General features: G+C 35.7%; 1 protein-coding gene across 3 annotated transcripts; it reads right to left on the bottom strand.

Moving 5' to 3' along the window:
• Positions 1–16,072: 16,072 nt before the first annotated feature.
• On the bottom strand, positions 16,073–22,161 carry OGG1 (8-oxoguanine-DNA glycosylase 1). 3 transcript variants are annotated; one of them, XR_014332970.1, is made up of 5 exons: positions 21,341–22,161; positions 18,827–19,037; positions 17,257–17,482; positions 17,035–17,158; positions 16,073–16,410 (listed from the first exon to the last, which is right to left on the bottom strand). XR_014332970.1 is itself a non-coding variant. In XM_082874648.1 (4 exons), the coding sequence occupies exons 1-4, from the start codon at positions 22,066–22,068 to the stop codon at positions 17,097–17,099; spliced, it is 1,227 nt and encodes a 408-aa protein (XP_082730774.1). In that variant the 5' UTR covers positions 22,069–22,159; the 3' UTR covers positions 17,035–17,096. The 3 variants fall into 3 exon arrangements, 1 of the variants encoding a protein (XP_082730774.1); XR_014332971.1 differs by having other exon boundaries at positions 17,042–17,158; positions 21,341–22,159; XM_082874648.1 differs by lacking the exon at positions 16,073–16,410 and having other exon boundaries at positions 21,341–22,159.
• Positions 22,162–22,635: the final 474 nt, after the last annotated feature.

Below are 22,635 nucleotides of genomic sequence, written 5' to 3'. Positions count from 1 at the left end.
AGCAATTATATCACATAAGCAGCTAGCCTCATGGTAATCATGCTGTCATGGCAACACTCACACGCATGCAAGGATGCTAAAGCATATAACTTACAGAGTACTCCAAGCCAAAACAGAAACTAGTTAGTAATCACATGCATGATCCTAGTTCATGTTAAAAATGGCTAGTGCAACACATGCAAAGATGCAATCTAGACGGGCTCGACTATTCTAAGATGGCATATGATGATGATACAACTAACACGAATTCAACTTGGAATTGAAGTACAATGCAGTTAGTATGATGCGCCGAGCCCGATACATGCAAGACAAATGTATGGATCCACTCATGCATAGCATAAGGTATGCTAAATTAAATATGCCCTAATACTAACCATCAAAAGCAGGTAAGTAAAAGGGAGAAAGAAATGGGGATTGGAAGACATGCACACACGCACCCACACTTATTACAAATTCGCCCTCGCTCGGAGGGACCAAAAGAATAATACAATTAATTAATTACAAGCTAACTAATTATTACAGTCCGTTAACTAGTTAAGCAAATTAACTAATCTAGGAAAACAGTAAATAGCCTTGGGAAGAGGGCCCCATGCACTGTATGCATGGTTCCGCTCGGAAAGTCACAGCCATGCACAAGTTGCCTCCACTTTGACTGTTATCCTCCTCTGAAGACTGCATAAGTCCCAGGGTTGCTTCTCTAAATGCTTCGGAACATCACCGGCTAAGGAGATTTCCCATCGGCCATGGAGAATGACCACCGGCCTCTGATTGAGATATCGGCCACGGATGGATGGCCGGTCGGCACTGCATATGGCCAGTCGGCCAAATCTTCCTGCAGAATCTGTTTTGACAGCAGCAGAGGGCAAAACATGGCATGGCAATGCATTTCAAGCAATGTTTGCACTAACCACACTCCTTATCATGTTTATGGCTCAAAGGAGCATGGTACTTGATTCTCAGACCACCAATCGCGCATTTCAATGCGTGATGGCCCAAAGAACCAAAGTGTGCAATTTCAATGTGGAATGAAATGCACATAAACAAACAATGAACTCAACCTCTATCATACTCAATTCAAGAGGCAAAGTATGCATGCCAATGTAATGCAACTTAGGCATGTGAGCTAAGTGTGCAACATGATCATGCAAACAACAAAACCATGTGCAATGGGCCATGAACTAAACAAGTAAGCATGCAAGGCATATAACATCAATGTTAATGACACACATGCAACAGCATGAAAGGCATAACACATGTAAATATGCAAAGCAACTCAACACAAGAAGCATGCCAAATGCAATGGCACTTAAACATACAACATGTTAATAGACTAAGTACCTAAACATACAAACATGTATAGCATGCAACAACATGCCAAAGGGATGGTCTTAAACTAATTTGGATAGCTCTCTACTAGGTCCAAAACAGTGGCCACAATGATGCAAGTGAGGCAACAAAATATATGGAATGCATGCACAATGCATTAACCAAGCTTAAGGCACAAAAATGCAACTCTACCAAAGCATGGCAAGGAGGAAATATGGCATACAATGGTGCATGTTTCAGATCTAAAATGGCATACCAAATGACTCCAAAATGACCCCAAAACATGAAAACACTACCATTTAAACATGCAAGAAGCTTCAAAACTCAAAGCTAGGTATGGGCATTGCACTACAAGCATGCATAACAAGCGTTATTCGACCATGAGGCATGAAAACAGTGCTAAGGCAGTCCAAAACATGCATGAAATCAGTTCAAGGCATGGCCAAAAAGTGCTAACATGAAGGGCCAAAACAACATGCAACATAGGCTAGTAAACATGGTTTACACTACATGTATATGAAGCACAAGAGAGGTCACCAAACCAGCCCAAAACAGTAACATGATATGTCAAATAAGCCCCAAAAACCCATGGAAACAAGGTCCACATATGCTAGAATGGGGTGTTCCTTTGAAAGGCCAACAAGAGGGTTACTCTACACATGCAATAAGGACATTCAACAAGACCAAACCAACTCTGGAAATGGCTTATGGGTGTCCTAAAACCCACTGAAAAATGCTTGAAACAAGGCTTGGAAGCATGCAAATAGGAGCCCCTTTGGAAGGCCAAAAAGGGCAACAAACAAGGCAACAAGAGAGAGGGTCACCCCTCTCCTTCTTAGGACCTTAAACCACCATCCTCACCATTGAAATCCCTCAAGATTTCAGTGGTGAGGAGGCCCAAACAAGGTGGTCCCGGAGCTCACCAAAATCACACAAAAATGGGGCCAAACAAAGCCTAAGAGGGGGTAAACGACCCCAAACACAAAAGTGGTCTTAAACAAACTTCAAAATAAGCTCAAAATAAGACTTTTTTCAGTCTATGACAAAGCCCAAAACAGCTTGCAAGATAGGCTAAAAGTGTGTGCAAAAATGGGGAATAAAGAGGGTAAGAAGTTACCTTTGAAGACCAGCAAGAACTAGCAGCCTTTAGGTCTCAAAAACCAGTCCCTTAGCCTCTGAAAATGAGCTCCAAGAACCTCCAAGTGATGATGGAAGTGTGTGGCTATGAAGTGGTGTGCAATTGGCCAAGAACAAGACCCTTTTGGACCCTCTAACCCACCCAAATGTAGAGAGAGAGGGAGATATAGAGAGGGAGTGATATATATATATATATATATCATATATATCTGATTTTTCTAACCCTCTAAAGGGGAGGAGAGGCCCTCTTTTTATAGAGAAACCAAGGGGGCAAAGCTTCTCTTGGAAGCTTTGAGCAAAAAGGCCAAGCTTCTCTTAGAAGCTTGGATCAAAAGGGCCCAGCTTCTTGGAGAAACTAGGCAAAGGGGTCAAGAGGTTCAAGCTTCTTCAAGAAGCTAAAAAAAAAAAAAAAGATCAAGCTTCTTGGAGAAGTTAAAAAGGGTCAAGTTTCTTGGAGAAGCTAAAAAGGGTCAAAAGGTTCAAGCTTCTTGGAGAAGCTAAAAAAAGGGTCAAGCTTCTTGAAGAAGCTAAAAAAGGGGGCAAGCTTCTTAGAGAAGCTAAAAAGGGTCAAGCTTCTTCAAGAAGCTAAAAAAAAAAGGTTCAAAAGGGTCAAGCTCCCTCAAGAAAAGGTCTCGGCTAGGAAAAGTGGCCGATTGATAAAAAACAGTGGCCGGCCGACCAAACACAATGCCGACCGACCATCAATAGTGCCGACCGGCCATCACCAATGGCCGGTGGCAAGGAAACAAGGCCGGTGGCCTCAAGCCATGGCTGGTGAGGTGTGGGGATGGCCTACAAGCTACTTCCCACCCTCAGAAGCAAAACAACAAGTGTTTGGTGCAAAACCAGACACAAAACAGTCGAGTCGAGAGATCTTGAGGTAAGGCGCGTAGCCGAAACCTCCGAGAACTCAAGAAGAACACAAACAAGGGTAATCATCGAGTGTTCAAACAATGACGTCCAAGTCTTAAGGACGGTCAAAAATGGGGTGTCTACACTAGTTTGGTTATATCAGCCATGTTGATCTTTTGATTAGTCCTTGTGTTGTGCAGCACCATGTTCATTTCTTCGAGTTTAGATTTCTATTGAAATCTTACAAGCTATGCTTTGGATCTTAGGATAGTTATAGGTTTTTAAAAACTGAAGATATTTACAAAGCTTGCAAATAAATTTAGATTGCATTTGAAATTTTAGTTGGAAAACTATGAGATCGACATCCTAAACATTGCTGGTATTGTTTTCTATGTGCCATGATTTATTTAACCTATGCCTATAAAGGAATCAAGTTTTGTTCTGAAGAAGAGTAAGTTGTCTAAATTAGTAAAATTTGGCTTCATTTTTTTTTAGATGTCAACTTCAAGTGTTAACAGTAATACCTCAGATCAATTGACATATTGCAACAAAAATTGTCCTAAATGTCAAAAAAAAGTAACTATTCAAATTTCCGAGACGGAGTGAAACAAAAACAAGTTATTTTATTGTTGTCATGATTACGGTGGTTTTATTAGATCGTGCTTACCTACAAATTTACAATGTAGAGATGAAGGACAAGTGCAAATGGATAATATACCAAATGTCACCAAACAACTTCAAAATATGGGCGAACAACTTCATTTCAGAGCGCACAGATGCAAAAATTGCTGACAGACATAAATCGAAGTTGGTGTTGTATTTATGGGATCTTCATCTTCCTTGTAATTGGTATTGTATTAGTTATGAAGATGTAATAATTTATATGCAAGTTAGAAGTTGAAATAGATGATATGTATGAAGATTTATGATATATTACAATTATTTTTGAGAAGTATGAAGATATAATCATGTGGATTGTTTTTTTTGTTTTCGGAGTTAATTGGCATAATTTACAAGTAGGTGTGTACGCGGTGCGGTTCAGGCGGTTTGAGAGTAAAATTACAAATCGAATGGCCGGTTGGCGGATTGACAAAATGCAGTTTGGGCGATTTTTGGAGGATTGGCGGATTGAAGAATATTCTAACTAATTATCATGCATTTGCATAATATATAACACTAATTTATATAATATTTTTTAGATATATAACACAAAGTAATTTTACATAATATATTTCATATATATAACTACTAATTTGTAATAAATTTCATATCTTAAATATCTTGCGCACTCATTTTTACATTGATATTTCATTAGAGGTTAAAAAATATATATGTATTAACTATAGCGGAGCGGTTCTGTCACGACCCAAACCCGGCCCTATGGGTTTAGCACCGTAACCGGCCAGTAATCCGAGATTACCGAAGGCCTGCTTAACAGTAATACAGTAAAACAGAGTACAGGGCCTGGCGGAAGCCAATACAGTAAGTAAATAGTGTCCATTGAGCTGTGACAGTCTGTATGCCAAAAAGATTTTTCATGCATTCATACATACACAAACAGTACAATCTATACAAAATTTACAGTCACACAGTACAGGGACCTAATCCCTTGATAACAGTACAGTTAGCAACAGACAGTCTATACAGTAATCCAAACAGTATGGAGACAGACGGGGGAAACAAACAAAACACCCCAAAGCCATAGCATGGCAACTCGGAACCTCGCAGTGAGGCACAAAGGCTGGCTTGACAAAACTGGAGTCTAACCCACGCTCCTAGCTCCGATCTGGTGGCTGAGCACCTACATTTATATATAAACAGTGAGCTAAAGCCCAGTGAATAACATAATACATAAAGAGGTTTAGGATGAATGTCTTTTCAATATTTAAACAGTTCATTGATTCAATATGTCGGCCAGTCAGTTTGTGGCTCACATTGATGCCGTAACAGTCATTTAGAAATCATAGTAATCGTACGTGGCACATCCGTTAGCAGTACTAGTAACAGTGTCAGTACAGTAGCAGTAACGGTAACAATATAGTAACAGTACAGTAGCAGTACAGTAGCAGTAACAGTAACAGTACAGTAGCAGTACAGTAGCAGTAACAGTAACAGTAGCAGTACAGTAGCAGTAACAGTAACAGTAACAGTAACAGTAACAGTACAGTAGCAGTAACAGTAGCAGTAGCAGTAACAGTAACAGTAACAGTAACAGTAACAGTAACAGTACAGTAGCAGTAACAGTACAGTTCTTATGGATTCAAGAGGTGTCTCGCACAGATTCTAGAAGTGGCTCACTTTGTAGCACTTAGTTCCGTGCAGCACTTTGCTCCAAGTTTCACAGATTATAACAGTCATATGTGGTACATCCAGTAGCTAAACAGTACAGTAGGTCTTAATAGACCGGGTCTTAATAGACCAAACAGTGAATGATGGCCATCATATCAGTAAACAGTAGTGGTTCCAACATGGGAACCGACAGAGATCTCTGTAACAGTAGTTGTCAATAACAGTAGTTGCTAAGGATGCCACAATACAGTTCAGAATATAGGTCATACATTCATTCATTTAGTTAACAATACCGTTCAGAAACAGTTCAGTTTAATTGTTCAGAAGATAATCAGTTTGAACATATCTTTACACAAATGTTACTCACAGAGTTCTGGGCTATAGTAAGCTAGAGCGTGTCTCCCCAGTCGCCAACCCTACATAGTTAACAGATTGAACACACACTAAGCTACACAGTTGGGAAAGATTAACAACTTAATCCCTAATGCCTCGGCGTGTTCTACATCTATATCCTCAACAAGATGTCTTAAACTAGGCCTAAGAACGCCTAGAATGGGATGAGGATGCAAAGATGCACATTTAAAACATTTTCAGAAAAACAGAGTCCCGCTCGAGCTCAAGTTTCCCCGCTCGAGCGGTCATGCAACAAAGGTCTCCGCTCGAGCGTACATTACTCCGCTCGAGCGGACTGTAAAACAGTGCAAGATGCTGGGAGCTCGAATTCCCCGCTCGAGCGCCACTTTCCCCGCTCGAGCGAGATCTGGAAAATCCAAATTTGAACTCCAATGCTCAAATCAAGTTCCAATGCATCAAATTCGATCCTTTTGGGCTAATTTTCTGGAAAACACTTCAAAACTCATAGTATAGCATGTTTCAAGGATCAATTTGAGAAATCAAAGCCCAAAGGTAGTTCAATTAAACATGATTTCAAACCAAGTTTCAAGAACAACAACTCAAATGTGACATGCATGATCTTAAATCATCTTCACAGCTTTAGTGCTGTTTCAAAAGAGCTCAAACCTTCAAAAACAAGATGAACTCATGGAGTATGACCAAAAGATGGACATGCATGTGAGGTATTATGAACTACAACCTCAAAACTTCAATATATGTACATGCATGCAACACTTAAGCTTCAATTCAACAATAATGAACCAATTCATGACTTAGTTCTACAATGAAGCATGAATCATGCAAGAACAACTCAAAACATGAACAAGAAGACAATGGAGCTACCTTTAGTCTTGTATTTAGGATAGGGAAGCTCAAATGTACAAAAACTCCTTCAATTCTTCAAGATTCTCAAGCTAAATCAACAAGAACAATTCTCTCTCTCTCTAACTCTCTTCTTGGTCGGTTAGAGGCAACACAAGGACTGATGAAAATGTGTTATGTGAGTGTAATGAGAATCAAAGATGACTCAAGTAGTGGGCCACTCATGTGGCAAAATGGTAAATAAGTCCAACTCTTTAATTAGCTTATTTTAATCTAATTTAATCATACCTAATCAGTTTTCGGGTAAATATTCCATAAACTCACATTAATTATGAGGATTATAAAACATTAATCGATTCCCGGTTCGGCCGCCGATAAGGCCTTCAATTAGCAGTTTAAACATAAAACATGAACAGATAATCAAACAATCAAACAGATAGGTTATGCATTTAAACAGATACAGTCAGTCAATTAATTCCAGACTCCAGTCAGTCAGTTCAGTACTTTTAATCAGCTCAATTATCAGTCATAATCAATTCAGTTTAACGGTAATCAGTGTCTATCGGTAATCAATCAGTCATTAATCGATAAGCAGTATGAGGGTTGTTACAGGTTCGGTTGGTGAATTATAAATTTTAAAGTTTAAACCACGGTTAGCGATTAGTGCGGTGCGGATTGATGTGGATCGGCGCGGTTTTAGCGGATTGAGCGGTATTTTGCACAGTCCTATTTACAAGTATAAAGAATGAGATGAAAAATCCACTGATCAATTAAACAAATATTCTTTCAAAGCTATTCTAAGAAAATTTTGAACACAAATTCTGATTGAAACTTTCAAAGTTATATGTTTGTCTATTTGAACATAGATTCTGATTGGAACTTCCAAATTTTGAACAGATTTTTTAACATAGCTTGTTAACACAGATTTTGAACATAGATTTTTAACAGCACTAACACATATTTTTTGCACAGATTTGAAATCAGATTTGTAACAGATTTTTATCAAATATTGAACACAAAATTTCAACATAGATTTTTAACAGATTTTGAACACAAATTTTTAACAACACTAACACAGATTTGAAATCAGATTTTTATCTGATTTTGAACATAGATTTTTAACAGCAACTTCACAAATCCAAATCAAAAGCACAACAAAAATAAACCAACACACACCACTCTAGTTCCAAGTTCGATCTTGTAACATAAAACATTCCCAAAGAAGACCAATCCATCCACATCTGTATAGAGCTAGACAACGAATATTACAACAAAGCAGAGTCAAATTTCTATAAATCTCATAAATTAAGCTCCACCAAGTAACAAAGAAAGATGCATTAAATTGCTCACACCACAAAATAAACTCTAAGTTCAGCCACATAAAATACATTAAAATTACAAGTTTCCAACTAACGAAAACGAGACTCATTTCGGTTCATTTGTACATTAAAGTCAACAAAAGAAGACGATATGGCTCCATAAATTTGATTGGAAACACTCATAGATTGTTGAGTTCTCATCATGTTAATAACTCCTGGTGTGCCTCCAATACATTCTGATGGAGTAAGAGATGTGTCGACTCTATAAATTTGAATTGGAGCAGTCATCAAACTTTGTCTTCTCATAATATTCATACTTCCCAGTGTGCCTCCAATCGCATTTACCATTTGTCCATATTCAATTACAATGACATGAAAAAAATAATTCAATAGAGAGATTTGAAAAATAAAATAAACTGATCGATGTAAATTCATATTATATACACGTACTGGCACATACATACTATTTTGCGTGCCAACCATACAAGGATAAAGCTCTCTGCATGCACTAGGTTGAGATTGAGCTTGAGCTCCATGCACCTTAGTACCTTATATTAATCAAGATGAATGAATAGAGACAAATGATAAGTTCAATAGAGAGAAATGATATAGTATTGAAAAATAAATAGAGAATACCATGAAATTTACCTTTGACTTGTTATGTTTTGTTTTGCTTGCTTTCAATCGATTAACTATTTGATCTACTTTAGCGACCTTTCATTTGGTAACTGGACAACATTTTCGGCGAGCAACCAAAGGATTAAGCAACTTCGTATTACTGATTGTTTTTCTATTAATGTTTCCAATAGGGAAAGATGGTACATTACTCGTAATAGGTGGTACATTACTAGTAGAAGGTGGTACATTACTCCCGCCACCCTCATCATCTTTCATCACTTTTGCCTTGATTTCATCCAACCCAAGGTCAATAATTCTATTTTTCCTTCAGAGTTCCCAACTACTTGTACAATGCCAATCAATTTTTTGTTCATCTTATCATAAACCTTTGTATTGAAATTATCTCCAAAGCCAGTGTATATGGTTTTGATGCATGTGTACCCTCTATCCAAATCTTTTCTCTATCGTGATAGAATGAATTTATTTGGAAACTCGTTTATTCACCTTGCAATAAGCATAACAAGTGAGTGAGCACACATGATGCCCCTAAATTGAAACAATCGACACATACATTGAACATCAAATTCAGTCGAATTATAATACACAATAAAGTTCACATGCTTCATCTTTCCAAAAACTACCATGGCTTCCTTCACAAAATATGTGCAAATTGAACCTTCCTCTTTCATAAGACACAACTAACAATAAACTAGTCTCTTCATCTCTGCTTGAGCTTCTTTGAATTTTGCATTGGTGTAGGCATCCTGAAATTGTTTCTCAAAACCATACACAGATATGCAATCAAACACTTTGTGTCGAGACTTGAAATTAACTTTCTTCTCTTTCTCTACCTTATTTCTCAAGGCATTTTTATATTGTTCAACAAATTGTTTTAATGTAGTCTTTGGGTTGCCATATCCATCAAAAAAGGCATTCATGCTCTCACTTCGTTGTGTAGTTAACATGCCAGCCTAAAAAATATCTTTCACATAGATAGGTATAACATGCTCGGAGGGGACCCGTATGCGTTAAACAGTTTGGACTCCCGAGATCTCTTTGATCGAGTCTCACTAGTGCAATGTGAAACATAGATAAGAGTCCAGATTTGGAAACTTTTAGAAAATCTATTTTATTACAAAACCTTTTGCCAGAAATGGACTGTGTCATCAGATCTCAGAGTCGCCACCTAATATTTTGGGAAATTAGGAAACCCATGAGTCATACTAAGGCTACTGTTCGTCATAACCAAAGTTGGCTCGGTTCAGAACCTTAGGTATGAGAGAGGAAGGTCATTAATTGAGCACCCCCACTCACCCGATCAAAAGATCGGCCTTTACCAAACCATGATATGAATTTTATTTATTTTGTATGTTCATATTTCGATTATTTAATAAATCCTAAAAATTACTATGTGAAGCATAGAAGTATAGACTATGTCATTTATTTTAGAATAATTTGATTTCATGTAGTTTTGAAAGAGTTTTGGATATGTACAATCCAAATAAATTGAGTTTACAAACATGAAAACCAATACTATTTCAAATTAAGCGACGCAACCTCCATCCATTGGCATTCATACAGTTATATCAAGTAAGCAAGTAGCCACATGGTAGGATGCTTAAACATAATAAGAAAAACGTACACAAACAGGATGTTAAAGTATAAAAACTTACATATTTACCGACGTTCCTCGAACAGCTACAAAACAAAGTTAATAAAACATGCATGATCTTATATACAAAATTCTAATGCAATTCACTCATAAGATGTAACTAAAGATTCGGCTTTTAAGATATGACATGTGAATCATCTCAAGAACATGAGGTAGCGCACATAATCACATAGAAATTGATTAAATTCACAAATGCAAACTTAGCCGAATCAAGATACATGAAACATAGATACAAAGCATGAATATAACGACAAAAAATAATATAAAATAAACATGGTGCATATTTACAAATAAGGAAAGCAAGTAAAAGAACGGGATAGAAAGAAGTGGGGCGGAAAATTATTACAGCACTTTGAATAAATTATTACAAACCAAATTAGAGGGAGGTGAGGAGAATATTACAACAAAATAAAAATCTCACAATACATTCAATATAAAATAAACAAAAGAAAAAAAAAAAGTTTCATGTGCCTTGGAAACCACCGGAAGTTAGTTAACATCGGAAGACAACGCCGTCTTGTCCAAAAGAAGCTAACCGACAGGCCAACTAGGCCTAGCAAAACCTGTCTTATTGCAAAACTAAGAAAATGAACAAATAAGAAATATGTAGGTGACTCAACTAACCACTACCAATTAGATTAAAACACAAGAAAACAAATATAAAATAAAAAAAAAGTGCAAACTTATAACAAAACTAATATGAACTTAAAACAAGAAAACAAATATAAGATAAAACATGCAAGATTACAACAAAACTAATATGAGACTAATACAAGAAAAATATAAACTAGAAAATGCAAGATTACAACATAATTACTATGAAACTAAAATAGGAAAACAAATATAAGATAGAACATGCAAGATTATAACAAAACTAACATGAACCTAAAACAAAACAAAAAAAAAAGAAGCAAATATGAGGCAGAACATGCAAAATTATAACAAATATGAGACTAATACAAGAAAAATATAAGTTAGGACATGCAAGATTACAACAAAATTATTATGAAACTAAAACAAGAAAGCAAATATAAGATAGAACATGCAAGATTACAACAAAACTAATATGAACCTAAAACAAGAAAGCAAATATGAGGTAGAACATGCAAGATTACAACAAAACTAATATGAAATTAAATCAAGCGAATAAAAATAAATAAATAATTATGAGTTAAACAAACCACTTAGATTACAACAACACACTATGAAATATAAAGTAAGAAAATAAATATGAGATAAACAAACCACTTGGATTATGGCAAAACGCTATGAAATAAACAGTAAGAAAATAAATATGAGATATAAAATATAAGAAAATGAAAGATAAAAAATTCACATTCCAAAAAAAGATTGAACTTCTTGATTTCCAAACTTTCTCTTGATCACCCTCAAGTTTGGGAAGTGTGTTTGCAATCCTCAATTTGAAACTATAATGGAACTTTGGGTATGTATGGTGGAAAATGGCTAACTCTCTTATTTTTTTTCACTTTCAACAACATTCACTCTTTCCTTTAATCAATCACTACTGAAATTTAGTTATTTTAGAATTTTTTGAGGACCTTTGGGTGTAAGAAAGATGAAATTTTAGTTTGTATGAAAGGTATGGAATGTATATGGAAGATGGGAATGATTTTGGCTCAAAAACTCAATTTTTCTATCTTTTTTCAACATTTTCTCACTCTTTTCTCTTCAATTTCATGGTTCTCTCTCTCTCTCTTACAATATGATCATTCTATATAGGCAATGAGGGACAGTAAAGGTCAAAAAGAAGGTGGGAGACAAGAATGTGATAGGAGAGCAAATTTTCAAGGTGGTTGCATGGGATACTCCTCTATGGATGCAAACAAAACCTCTTTTTGACAATGGGGGATGATTATGTATAATGGAGGATGAGTGAGTGCACTTGAATGGATCAGAAAATAGGTAAATAGGGTGTCTCAACAAAACCAAAACCAAGAAAAACGAAACTGCTGCTGTTTTGGGCAGAGTCAACAAAATCTGTTATTAAGCCTAACTTCAAACGGACATATCTCCCTTATACGGACTTTGTTTTAGGTGATTCTTGGGTCTAAATTGAAGCCCCAAAAGTCTATTTTCCAATGGTGGTGGCTTCATATTTAAATTTCAAGTTTACAAAGAGATATGCTTAATTTAGTGAATGTTGTTCATTTCCCTCAGGCCAAGTCAACAAAATCTGCTCTTAAGCCCAACTTCAAATGAGCATATCTACCCTTATCCAGACTTGGTTTTAGGTGGTTTTTGAGTCCAAATTGAAGCCTCAAAAGTCTAATTTCTAATGGTGGTGGCCTTACATATAAAATCCAAGTGTACAAAGAGATATGTCTTATTTAGTAAAGGTTGTTCATTTCCTTCTTAACAATTTGATGCTTATCCTTTCCCTAAACCAGTTTTCTTCTATCCCCTCCTGTTTCCTTCAAATCCAAACCTATCCAAACCTATAAAGAAACTGTTTTTAAATATATATATTTTTAAAGAGTTCACCTCCCTTCCATTTATTTCTACTTTGTCCATACTCGGTTTATTGAAAAGTGCAATATTTTAATTGAAATGGGAGCCTCGGAACATCATAGAAACATTTGGAAAAATATTTTGAAAAGAGAGTTTTAAGGTCTAAAATAGTTTGGCCAAAAATGTGTGAAGGTTGGGATTAAAGCTCACAGTCCATTTTTCTTGTTGATGACTGCTAGGAAACACATTCTGATTGTCATCATCGGGTAATCAATAGAAAGCGCCCAAGTTTTAGGGCTGGTCAAAACGGGGTGTCTATAACAGGAACCCATCGATGTCGCTCATCATATAATACCCCCAGCCACTGATTCTCTTAAAGATTAAATTCTGCAATCATCGTTTTCCATCTCATCTCAAATTCATTTTTTGTGAAAGTGTCATACATTGCATTTTGCAAAGCCAACTTCATGGATTCATATTGGAAATAGCCTTTCAATTTCTCCGAAATTTTCTTCATTATATGCCATAAACATCATCAATGTCAAGTATTTGGGAAGACAATTTCTATAGCATTTTGCATAGCTTTGCATTAATCAATTATTATCGTTTTTGGAGGATGATCTGACATGCAATTTAGCCATGCTTTGAATAACCAAACAAAATGTATCAGTATCTTTACTAGATAACAACTCACAACCAAGCAAAATCAACTGTCCATGGTGGTTAACTCCTATAAACAGAGCAAATGGCATATCATATTTGTTAGTGGATAAGTTGTGTCAAATGAAACAACATCTCCAAATTCTTCATAAGCCACCCGACTCATTGCATCTGCCCAAAACAAGTTTCTAATGTAAAAGTTAGTATCAACATCAATCATATAATAGAAACTCGCATGTTGTGTGTGCATCCTCAATTTTTTTTTTTTTTTGAAGTGCATCGGAATCTCCTCTTCAAGCCTCAATCTTCTAACTCTGTTAATATAATTCATTGCATCTTGCTCATCAAAGATTAATGACTCATAACCCCTAGCTTCAACAACCATTGAGTTATAATTCCTAGACATCCCAATCCCTACTTAATCATTAATTTCTAATCTTCTCTTCACAGGAGTAAGAATTTTCTTATTCATTGCAAAATGACGTGAGTCAGTGGGAACCAAGTCATGATTATGGTCAAGGTTAACTGTGGTTAACATAAATCTCCCATCCTTTTGTAAGGTCTCTCGTACCTTTACTTTGCAACCAATTTTTGTGGACAGAGATGGCTTTGGAAGGTTTACTTCTGATTTTTTGGTTCTCTTTCCCGATCGAGAACATTCAATCCCAAAATATCTTAATTCCCCATCATCGCCACAAACTTGTGTTTTATAAGCTATGGAAAATCCAACATGTTTAACATATTTGGCATAAAATGTGTACACTTCTTGTTTTGAGCTAAAACACATACCCCTCTTAGGTTCCTTAATTTATTCACTCTCATTTAATAAAGGATTCTCACCACCATTTGAATCAATCTCCATTTCTGCTCATTCAAAAATTACAATCCAATATTCATCAATCATTTACAGTCTATATGATATCCCTGTTTCTTCATCAACAATGCAAGTTTAAAAAACAAAATGAGCTTTGCTTTTGAAAAACAATTTTTTTTGGTATTAAAAAACAGCTTTAGAGTACCCTTTCAATATTTTTTTTTTCTTCTAAAAATCAATTCACGATGCAAGATCTAGTATTGAAATTTGATTACAATTTCCAAACAAAAAACAGATTGAAAAACAGAATCAGTTTCCAAACAGATTGAACAACAGAATAACAGATTGACTTTCCAAACAAAAATCATTCTCAAAATAATGAGTTTTGGTATTAAAAAACAGAATGAGCTCTAGAGCACTCAAAATCCTATTGCGGGTGTATATATATATATAAGAACATTGAAACAGAGAAGGACATAAAATAGAGAGACAAACTGATTTGGAGGAGCGTGGAAGTCCAAGTCGGAGGAAGACGCCAGACAATGGAGAAGGGAGAAGATGTCGGACGATGGAGGACAGACCTGTAGATTCAGAGCGAAAGAGGGAAGATGGAGTGGAGAGGAAGAAGAAGACGGAGACGGAGAGTAAAAGAGCGAACACCGGACGATGGAGGAGGGAGAAGACGATAGAGGAGAGGGACGGCGAAGGAGAGATCCATAGTTGGTAGAGCTGGAATAGATCTTGAAAATGGAACATCAATACCTCTGTTTTACATTTGAGCGGGATTTCTAATTTTTTTTTTTTTTTTTTTTTACAGTGCGTAAAACACACACACTGTATATGCAAACGTTCTTCATCTTTTCTTGTTGGATGCCAGCTCGTTAGTGCTGCTTTTAGTGTTTTTGATTTAGTACTCTGAATTGGAACTGTGTCATATTACCCTCATACATTATTAATGTCTTTTTGTCAAAATCTATACAAATGAGGGTATTTTGATAATTTCACTTGTTGTCTTATTTCTCACTTTCCAAATGAATTTTTGGTAAAATAAAGTAGCTCTTGGCTTTTTAAAAATAAGCCAAAAACTTGTTTTTTTCTTTGTTCCCAAATGAAGCCTTAAAGCAACTATGTTTTAAATTTTATGTTAAATTTTTTATTTATTTATAAATAAAAAGGACACAAATACAAACAAAATGGAGATGTGGGGGATCGAACCCCTTAATTTCCTATTTGTATAACACTACTCATTGCCAAATTATGACAATTTATCAGTATAGTATGTCAAAATTTAACTTAGCAACGTCAACATGAAATCGCAACTTCAATTTACAATTTCAAAATTGTTATATTTTGATAAATTGTTTCAAAACAACCTTATTTAAAAATAAATAAATAATTATTACAATCAAATTTGCTTTTGGGCCGAAAGACTCCATGAATCGGTTGTGTTTGTGCAACTAAAACACAAAACCAACCTTCGAAGGTATGGAATAACTTACAAGATTTAGCTTTGCAATGAATCTCAATGACTCAAGTTCTCAACTGACATGAGGATGAGTTAATAAATATGAATGTGGACACAAACTTTGCAACGAATTGTGATACAAAGTAAAAAAGAATGAGTTAAAGTTCTCAAAAAAGAGAACTCAAGTTAACAACCGACACGAGGATGAGTTGACAAATATGAATGTGGACACAGAATTTGCAACGAATTGTGATACGAAGTCCAAATCAATGAGTTCAATGGATGAAAGTGTAACAATGGAGTGTTATACATTCAATACAAGATTACACCTTTCAAATTGCACATCTCTCGCTTAAAAGAACACAATACAACCGGATTTAGCTACCCCATCAAAGGAAAATTGGCCTAACTTACAAGATCTAGCTGAGTTATACATTGAAACAATCCAGTAAAAATTGCTGCAATAAGAGGTGACTGAGATTGGCATTGCATCTACTCGCGAAGAACCACCTGTGCCCATGTTTTTTTTTTTTTTTTGAACTTCACCTGGTTCCATGTTTGCATTCCATTTTATCTGCAACGAAACAAAAGAATCACTATTGCTCCTACATTTTCAAGAATATGAATTGGACTAACAATTCCTATCCATCAGTAGATTCAGAAAATAATAAGGTGGCTATAGAAGAAACAACATTTTAAAGTAACCTAGAATTTTGCCTTCTAGTCTAACATCCCCCCTCCATATGCGTATCCCAATTTCAGGTATTCCATCATCAGACCAAGTAGAGTTCACACACAATTAACTTAATGCATACAAACTTAAAACAGGAGAGATGATTTAAGTTACTGCAAATTACACCTGTAGTATATGTAATTTGTCTTCTGTGTCAATCTGTTTCTTATAATTCTAATTGCATCGATTTTACCCTTAAAATTTTCATATTATATTAATTCAGTCCAATTGATAAATTAAAGGACAAAATTGATACAAATGACAGTAAAGGGATTATCACACCCAAGACAAATTACAAGGACCACATTGTATAATTTTCCCTTCAAGCCAGAAGACAAAACATCAAGCGAAATGAATGCTAAAATCTAGTTAAGATAATTTGGAATTATAAAGAAAGGACAGAAATTGAGAAGAGACTGAAGGAATTGGAAAAGCAACGCAAAAGCCAATAGTTTGGAGATCAACCTCCTACCGGTATCCCAGGTTCCACCAAGAATAATCATTCCAGACACCTCATCTGCAAAGAATTATAACTTTTCATCAGCCTCTTCCTTTTCGATCTTCTGGGCTCTATCTCCATTTATAGTTCCTGCCATTCAGCAAAAGGTGCAATAATTACAATTAATGAAGAAAAAATTTCATAACGTGAGCATCGAAAGTCCAATATTTCTGTTCTTCTTTGATTACCACTTGGTTGTCCACCTTTCGTCTTAACAGGTTTTTGGTCATCGGTAATCCAAAAATTTGATGGTAGAAGCGCCTTTTGTGAGGGTAACTCAGCAATGAAAAGTAGAGTTTGGGCCCAACCAGCATACTTCCCATATGTACTCACAAATGCATCTGCGACACGACTGCAAAGTTTAGGCGTCAAGCGGGCACCTGCAAGCTCGGGGATAAGGTACCTAGTTGCTATCTTGTTCAACCCCAAAGACAAGAAAATTGGCATATTAGTGCTTTGTGAAACTTGGGCAGACAGAAATGCATGTGTTTTGGTCAGAAACTTCAGACATGTATCCTCTGTACCTTTTTTTTTTTCCCCTTTCCTTTTCTTGCAATTACCAATGATACCAATAATACAGAGCAGTAACTAACATTTCAGCTTTATTTTTATTTTCAGATTTTTGTACAAGCCATCACATATAGAAACTTTGTCAAAATTTTTATTTAGTATGACATTTTCCAATGTGATATTGTTCTTTTTTTATTGGCCCAATGTGATATTGTTCTTGTTGTAATATTAGGCCAAAAACAAACTTAATTTATGGCTATCTAGCTATGAACTCGACAATTAAGTACAATCAGATGGGGCTACAGTCAAGACATTACCAACCTGAGCCACCTGACCCAAATGATGAGATTTTACAGACACTGAACATATTCATACTTACAGTTGTGTGGGTAGATCAAACCCACATGAAAAAGAATGACCAGGCCAACAGCAAAAGTTTGTTAAATCAAGTTCTATATCCTGATCAAGATTATAAGTTCAATTGCTAGTAATTGAATGGCTAACAGGACATGCACCTGATTCAACTACTTGGGTAAGGGATTTAGCAGTAATGATGTGAGTCAATAAAATTTTTCATGCATATTAGTGGAGCACAGAAATAAAAAATAGTTCATAGCAAATTTGCACATTTCTTTTCATTGTGAAATGTTTTTTCAATTCCTTATTTTCAAATCATGCAAGACTCAGATGAGTAACCATCCTATCCCAAGGATAGAACCCTAATCAAATACATACATAGCATAAGATCTGAATTTTGACCTACTAATAACTCTTTATCTGTCTAGAGTGAAATATATTGATATATAAATCAACTAAAAAAAGTGGAAATTGTCGTGGGCAACTTGAGGTGGGTCCAGGTCTAAGAAATGTGCACAAAGATACAGACAGCTTGACTGTGGTCACTGGTCGGGTATTCAAGTTTACGGAGGATTTTAAAAGGGCAACCAAGTTCCATAAAAATAAAATTCCTGCCAATTTCAACACTAGTGAAGAGATCCTCTGAACCCATGTTCATTCTCCATGCTTACGGAACACCATTTCAGCAGATTAAATGAAAATAATGCTTAAGTGGCTAGATTTTTTCTTTCCCAAACATCAAACGCAGTCTGATAAACCAATTCACAAGATGCAGCGAAATTTAGAATTTTGAACGTCAAATAACATCTAAATAGCACTGTCGGTGACACATTATATTAGCCACATAAGAATGTTCCTATGACTACTAAAAATAACAACCCAAAAACTTACTTGCCACACATGAGTATCAACAGGAATGGCGTGATGTTGATCTAGAGAGAAGAGAGCAATGCATGCGGCCACCTTGGGACCAACACCAGGTAGAGTAGAGAGAGCATCAATAGCCTCTTGGAGATCTAACTCACGAAGAGAAGCAAGCCACTCTGAACCTCCACCAGGTTTTGATTGCAAAGAATCTACAGTGCCGACTATGTATTTGGCCCTGCTCACTTTGTCAAGTCAAATTAAAAACCTAATTGAATGTAATTCTTAGAAGTCTAAACTATAGAGCAAACATAGAAATCCATACTTAAGCCATGAAGCATATAGAGAAAAAAAATAAAATAATAATAATAATAACAATATCGCAACTATAGATGCGTATAAAATGGTTTTTTGGTTCCTCCAAGCAAAAATATTAAAATATGCAAGTCTTTTGCAGAATCAGCTAGCTATAAAAACTCTCAGCTTACTATGCACTCGGATGAAGCACTGTAGAGTGATTGAAATAAACAGAGTGAAGAGATGTAAAAAAGCAATAATATATTTTAAAATCCTCAAATTTGAAATTTTAAATCTTGGACAAAATTCTAAAACACAAGTATGTATCATTCAAACTCACATTATCCAATCCAGGCTCATCTAAAAAAACAAATTACGTGCAATTGTATTTCTGTGCTTTTATAAACAAAAACTATTAAAGAATCAACAACAAAATCAATGAAAGAGAAGCTCTCAAAGACATGAAGTTGTCAACTGGGATATTTCTGGAGCACAACTTGGTAAGGTGTCAAATACACATTCAAATGAGGTTAATTTACAAGGTAAACTCCTAATCTACATCAATCACCTTATATCACATATTGAACTGCTGGTAATACAGTTACTAAAGTGGGAAGATGGCAAATTTGAATCTTTTCTTGGCAAGGGGTGTATCGAATCGAACTGCTGGTAAATTGGTAATACAGTTACGGAAGTGGGAAGATAGCAAATTTGAATGCTTTCTTGTCTGGGAGTTTCATCCCTTCACTGACATTAACACACATTTTGCTAATATAAAACACTAGAGAAAAAAGCACCCTAGCCAGGCTGCCTAAACAAAAGTGTCACAAATACACAATCGTGGTCATTTGAATGGAATGGGTTACAACAACTACACCTGATAAATAATACTCCAGCACACCGAATTCTAATCTAAGGAAAACGTGCCAACAAGATTAATTGCCTTTCCATTTGACCCAGACCAATCTTTAAACAGCAAGCTTCCTTATCACTGTTAAACTTAAACAGCAAACTGCAATGTGAACTGAGTTTCTCTCATTGTGATAAAGTTTCGTGGGATTTATCAGTAAGTCTACACCTTGAGTTGGTACACACCAATAACCCACCAAAAGAAACCCCCAACTTTGATTGTGTGGTTCAATTTTATTAACGCTTTCATACATATCAAATAAAAAAATATGAACAATTTCATGCAGTTTTTGGTCAAAGAAAGTGAACTACCCTATGGTTAATTTGTTTTAAGTTAGTAGGAAAATGATTTATCCATTGTATTATGCACACTGTAGGGATGCTTTTTATTACTTAGACAGTGACAAGTTGCCAACCTAGTCATATTTGCTAGGCAATGCCTCGAGTCTTCTCTAGATGTTTTGAAGCAGGGGTATACAAGATCATTTACAAAAGGGAACTCCCGACCTTTAATAGTATAATCTACAGACCTTGAGGCCGAACTATACACTTGAACCTCACAGCCCAGCTTTTCTTTGGACATTTACCATTTTAAGAAATATTTATTTAATAGAGCTTATATGATGCATTTTCTGACTCAAAGAAACCTGAGACAGGTCTGGAATATCAATATGTTACCCTATGAGAAAAAATAAAGAGTTTTTTCTTTTTCTTTTTCTTTTTCCTTTTTTTTTTTTTGTTTGTTTGTGTGCAATGCCTAAACAAACCATCTTAAGCAAGCGTATGTTAATCAGTTTTTGTAGTGATCAATGCAAGCTGCAGCAGTTAAAAACTAACAATCTTTTGAAAAGACAGACTTAACGCTTATCTTTGCCCAAACTAAAGCAATTACTAATTCACTTTTACATTTAAGTCATATCAAAACCAACATACTAGAAATCCAACAGCCTCTCAAAGAATAACCAGAAGAAACTAATATTTGTAGCACGAGATGTTTGGTACGAGAAGGATGAATGCTCACACCATTCGTGCAGGTAGAGTAGAGTACTCAATAGGCAGAACATAACGAGTTGCTACTTCAGCAAATAGTTTATTGAAATAATATCTTCTAGCAAGAACAAAAAGACAATCATGAAAATTGAATTTTGATGTGAAAATTCATATCTGAATGTCTCGGGTGAGATTTGAATCAAGTGCTATTTTTTTGTAATCCATTTTTTGAATGCATTTTAAAGTATGCTACAAAAACATGTCCTAACAAATTCAAAAGACGAAAAACTGAAAAGTAAAAAAACATAAGAAACTAAAGCAAATAAGAACACAATAAAGACCAACCTGTAACCGAAACCAGCCTCTCTAAGCTCTTTCTCTGAAACCCGCGACAACCGGTCCAGCGACGGGAATTCATAAAATTCAAAACTTTCAACTGTCCCTAATCGATTTCCCAACGACGAAACGAAATCAACCATTCGGGTAATTCTCCCGATATTATTATTAGACGAACAAAGAAACTGAATGAGGCACTCAAGTGGGTCTTGCCTGAGCACTCGAGCACCACCCAAATACCTAGCCAATTCAGCAAACCTCGAATCACAACCCGAAAACCCCTCCCACATATCAGTCAAACAAATACCCACATTGAGAAAATCCAATAAAGCCAACCTAGCACTAGCCTCACAGCTCGTGTAATGAAAGCAATAAGCAACATCGCCATTTTCGAGCTGCTTGAGGGAAACCAAATGGGACCCAACAACGCCTGTGTACTGAAGATGGGCTGTTTGTTTCCACCTGAAGGTCTGGCCAGTGGGGAATGTGAGGGGCAAGAAGAGCTCTGATTTGCCAAGATTGAGGGGTACCCATTTGGGGGGGTTGAGATTGGGGAGGATGGTTCTGAGTTTTTTGGATGAGAGTTTGATGGGTTTGGAAGAGGTGATGGGATTGAGGGTTTTGAGGAGGGTTTGTGGAGTTGGAGGGGTTGAAGGTGTGGGTGCTATGCTGGTGGTGATTGGTGGTGGATTGGGTCTTCGTCTCTTCATGATTGGTAGTGTTCTCAGTGATTGCATAAACTGGGCGTTGATGATTTGGAATTTCAGCTCCTGCAAATCGGGGAGAGAGAGAGAGAGAGAGAGAAAGAGAAAGAATAGGGCGGAGGGAGTGGACTGGATCCTAGTTTTTGATCCGTTCGGGTATATGGGTCGGGTTAATTTGTCTCAATTTAACCCGGCAATCATTTTGTTCAAATAATAAAATGATAAGTAAGTGTTTGGCATCTAATAAAAAAATGTATTTTTTTATATATATACATTTATTTAGATCACATCAATAATATTTATCAATAATTTGACAAATACTTCACTATTCTGAACATTTTGTTTTATAAAAAATTAAAAAATATATTTATTTAAAATATTCCAAATCACTTTTAATGTTGTATTTGATTGAGAGATTTTAGAAAATATTTAGAAAAGAAAAAAGAAAAGATGTGTAAAATTAGATAAAATATAAGTATATTTTATTCACATTTTACCTTTTTATTCTATTTTTTTTCTAAATTTTTGGCTATAAGATTTCTAAGGCCTTGTTTGGGAACTTTTCATTTTAGCCAAAAAATCAAAAAGTTACTAAATTAG

The sequence above is a fragment of the Camellia sinensis genome, chromosome 6 (genome assembly GCF_055761805.1).
Source record: "Camellia sinensis isolate YWXY chromosome 6, ASM5576180v1, whole genome shotgun sequence".
NCBI classification, from domain to species: Eukaryota; Viridiplantae; Streptophyta; class Magnoliopsida; order Ericales; family Theaceae; genus Camellia; species Camellia sinensis.
This window is presented reverse-complemented; position numbering and strand designations above follow the sequence as displayed.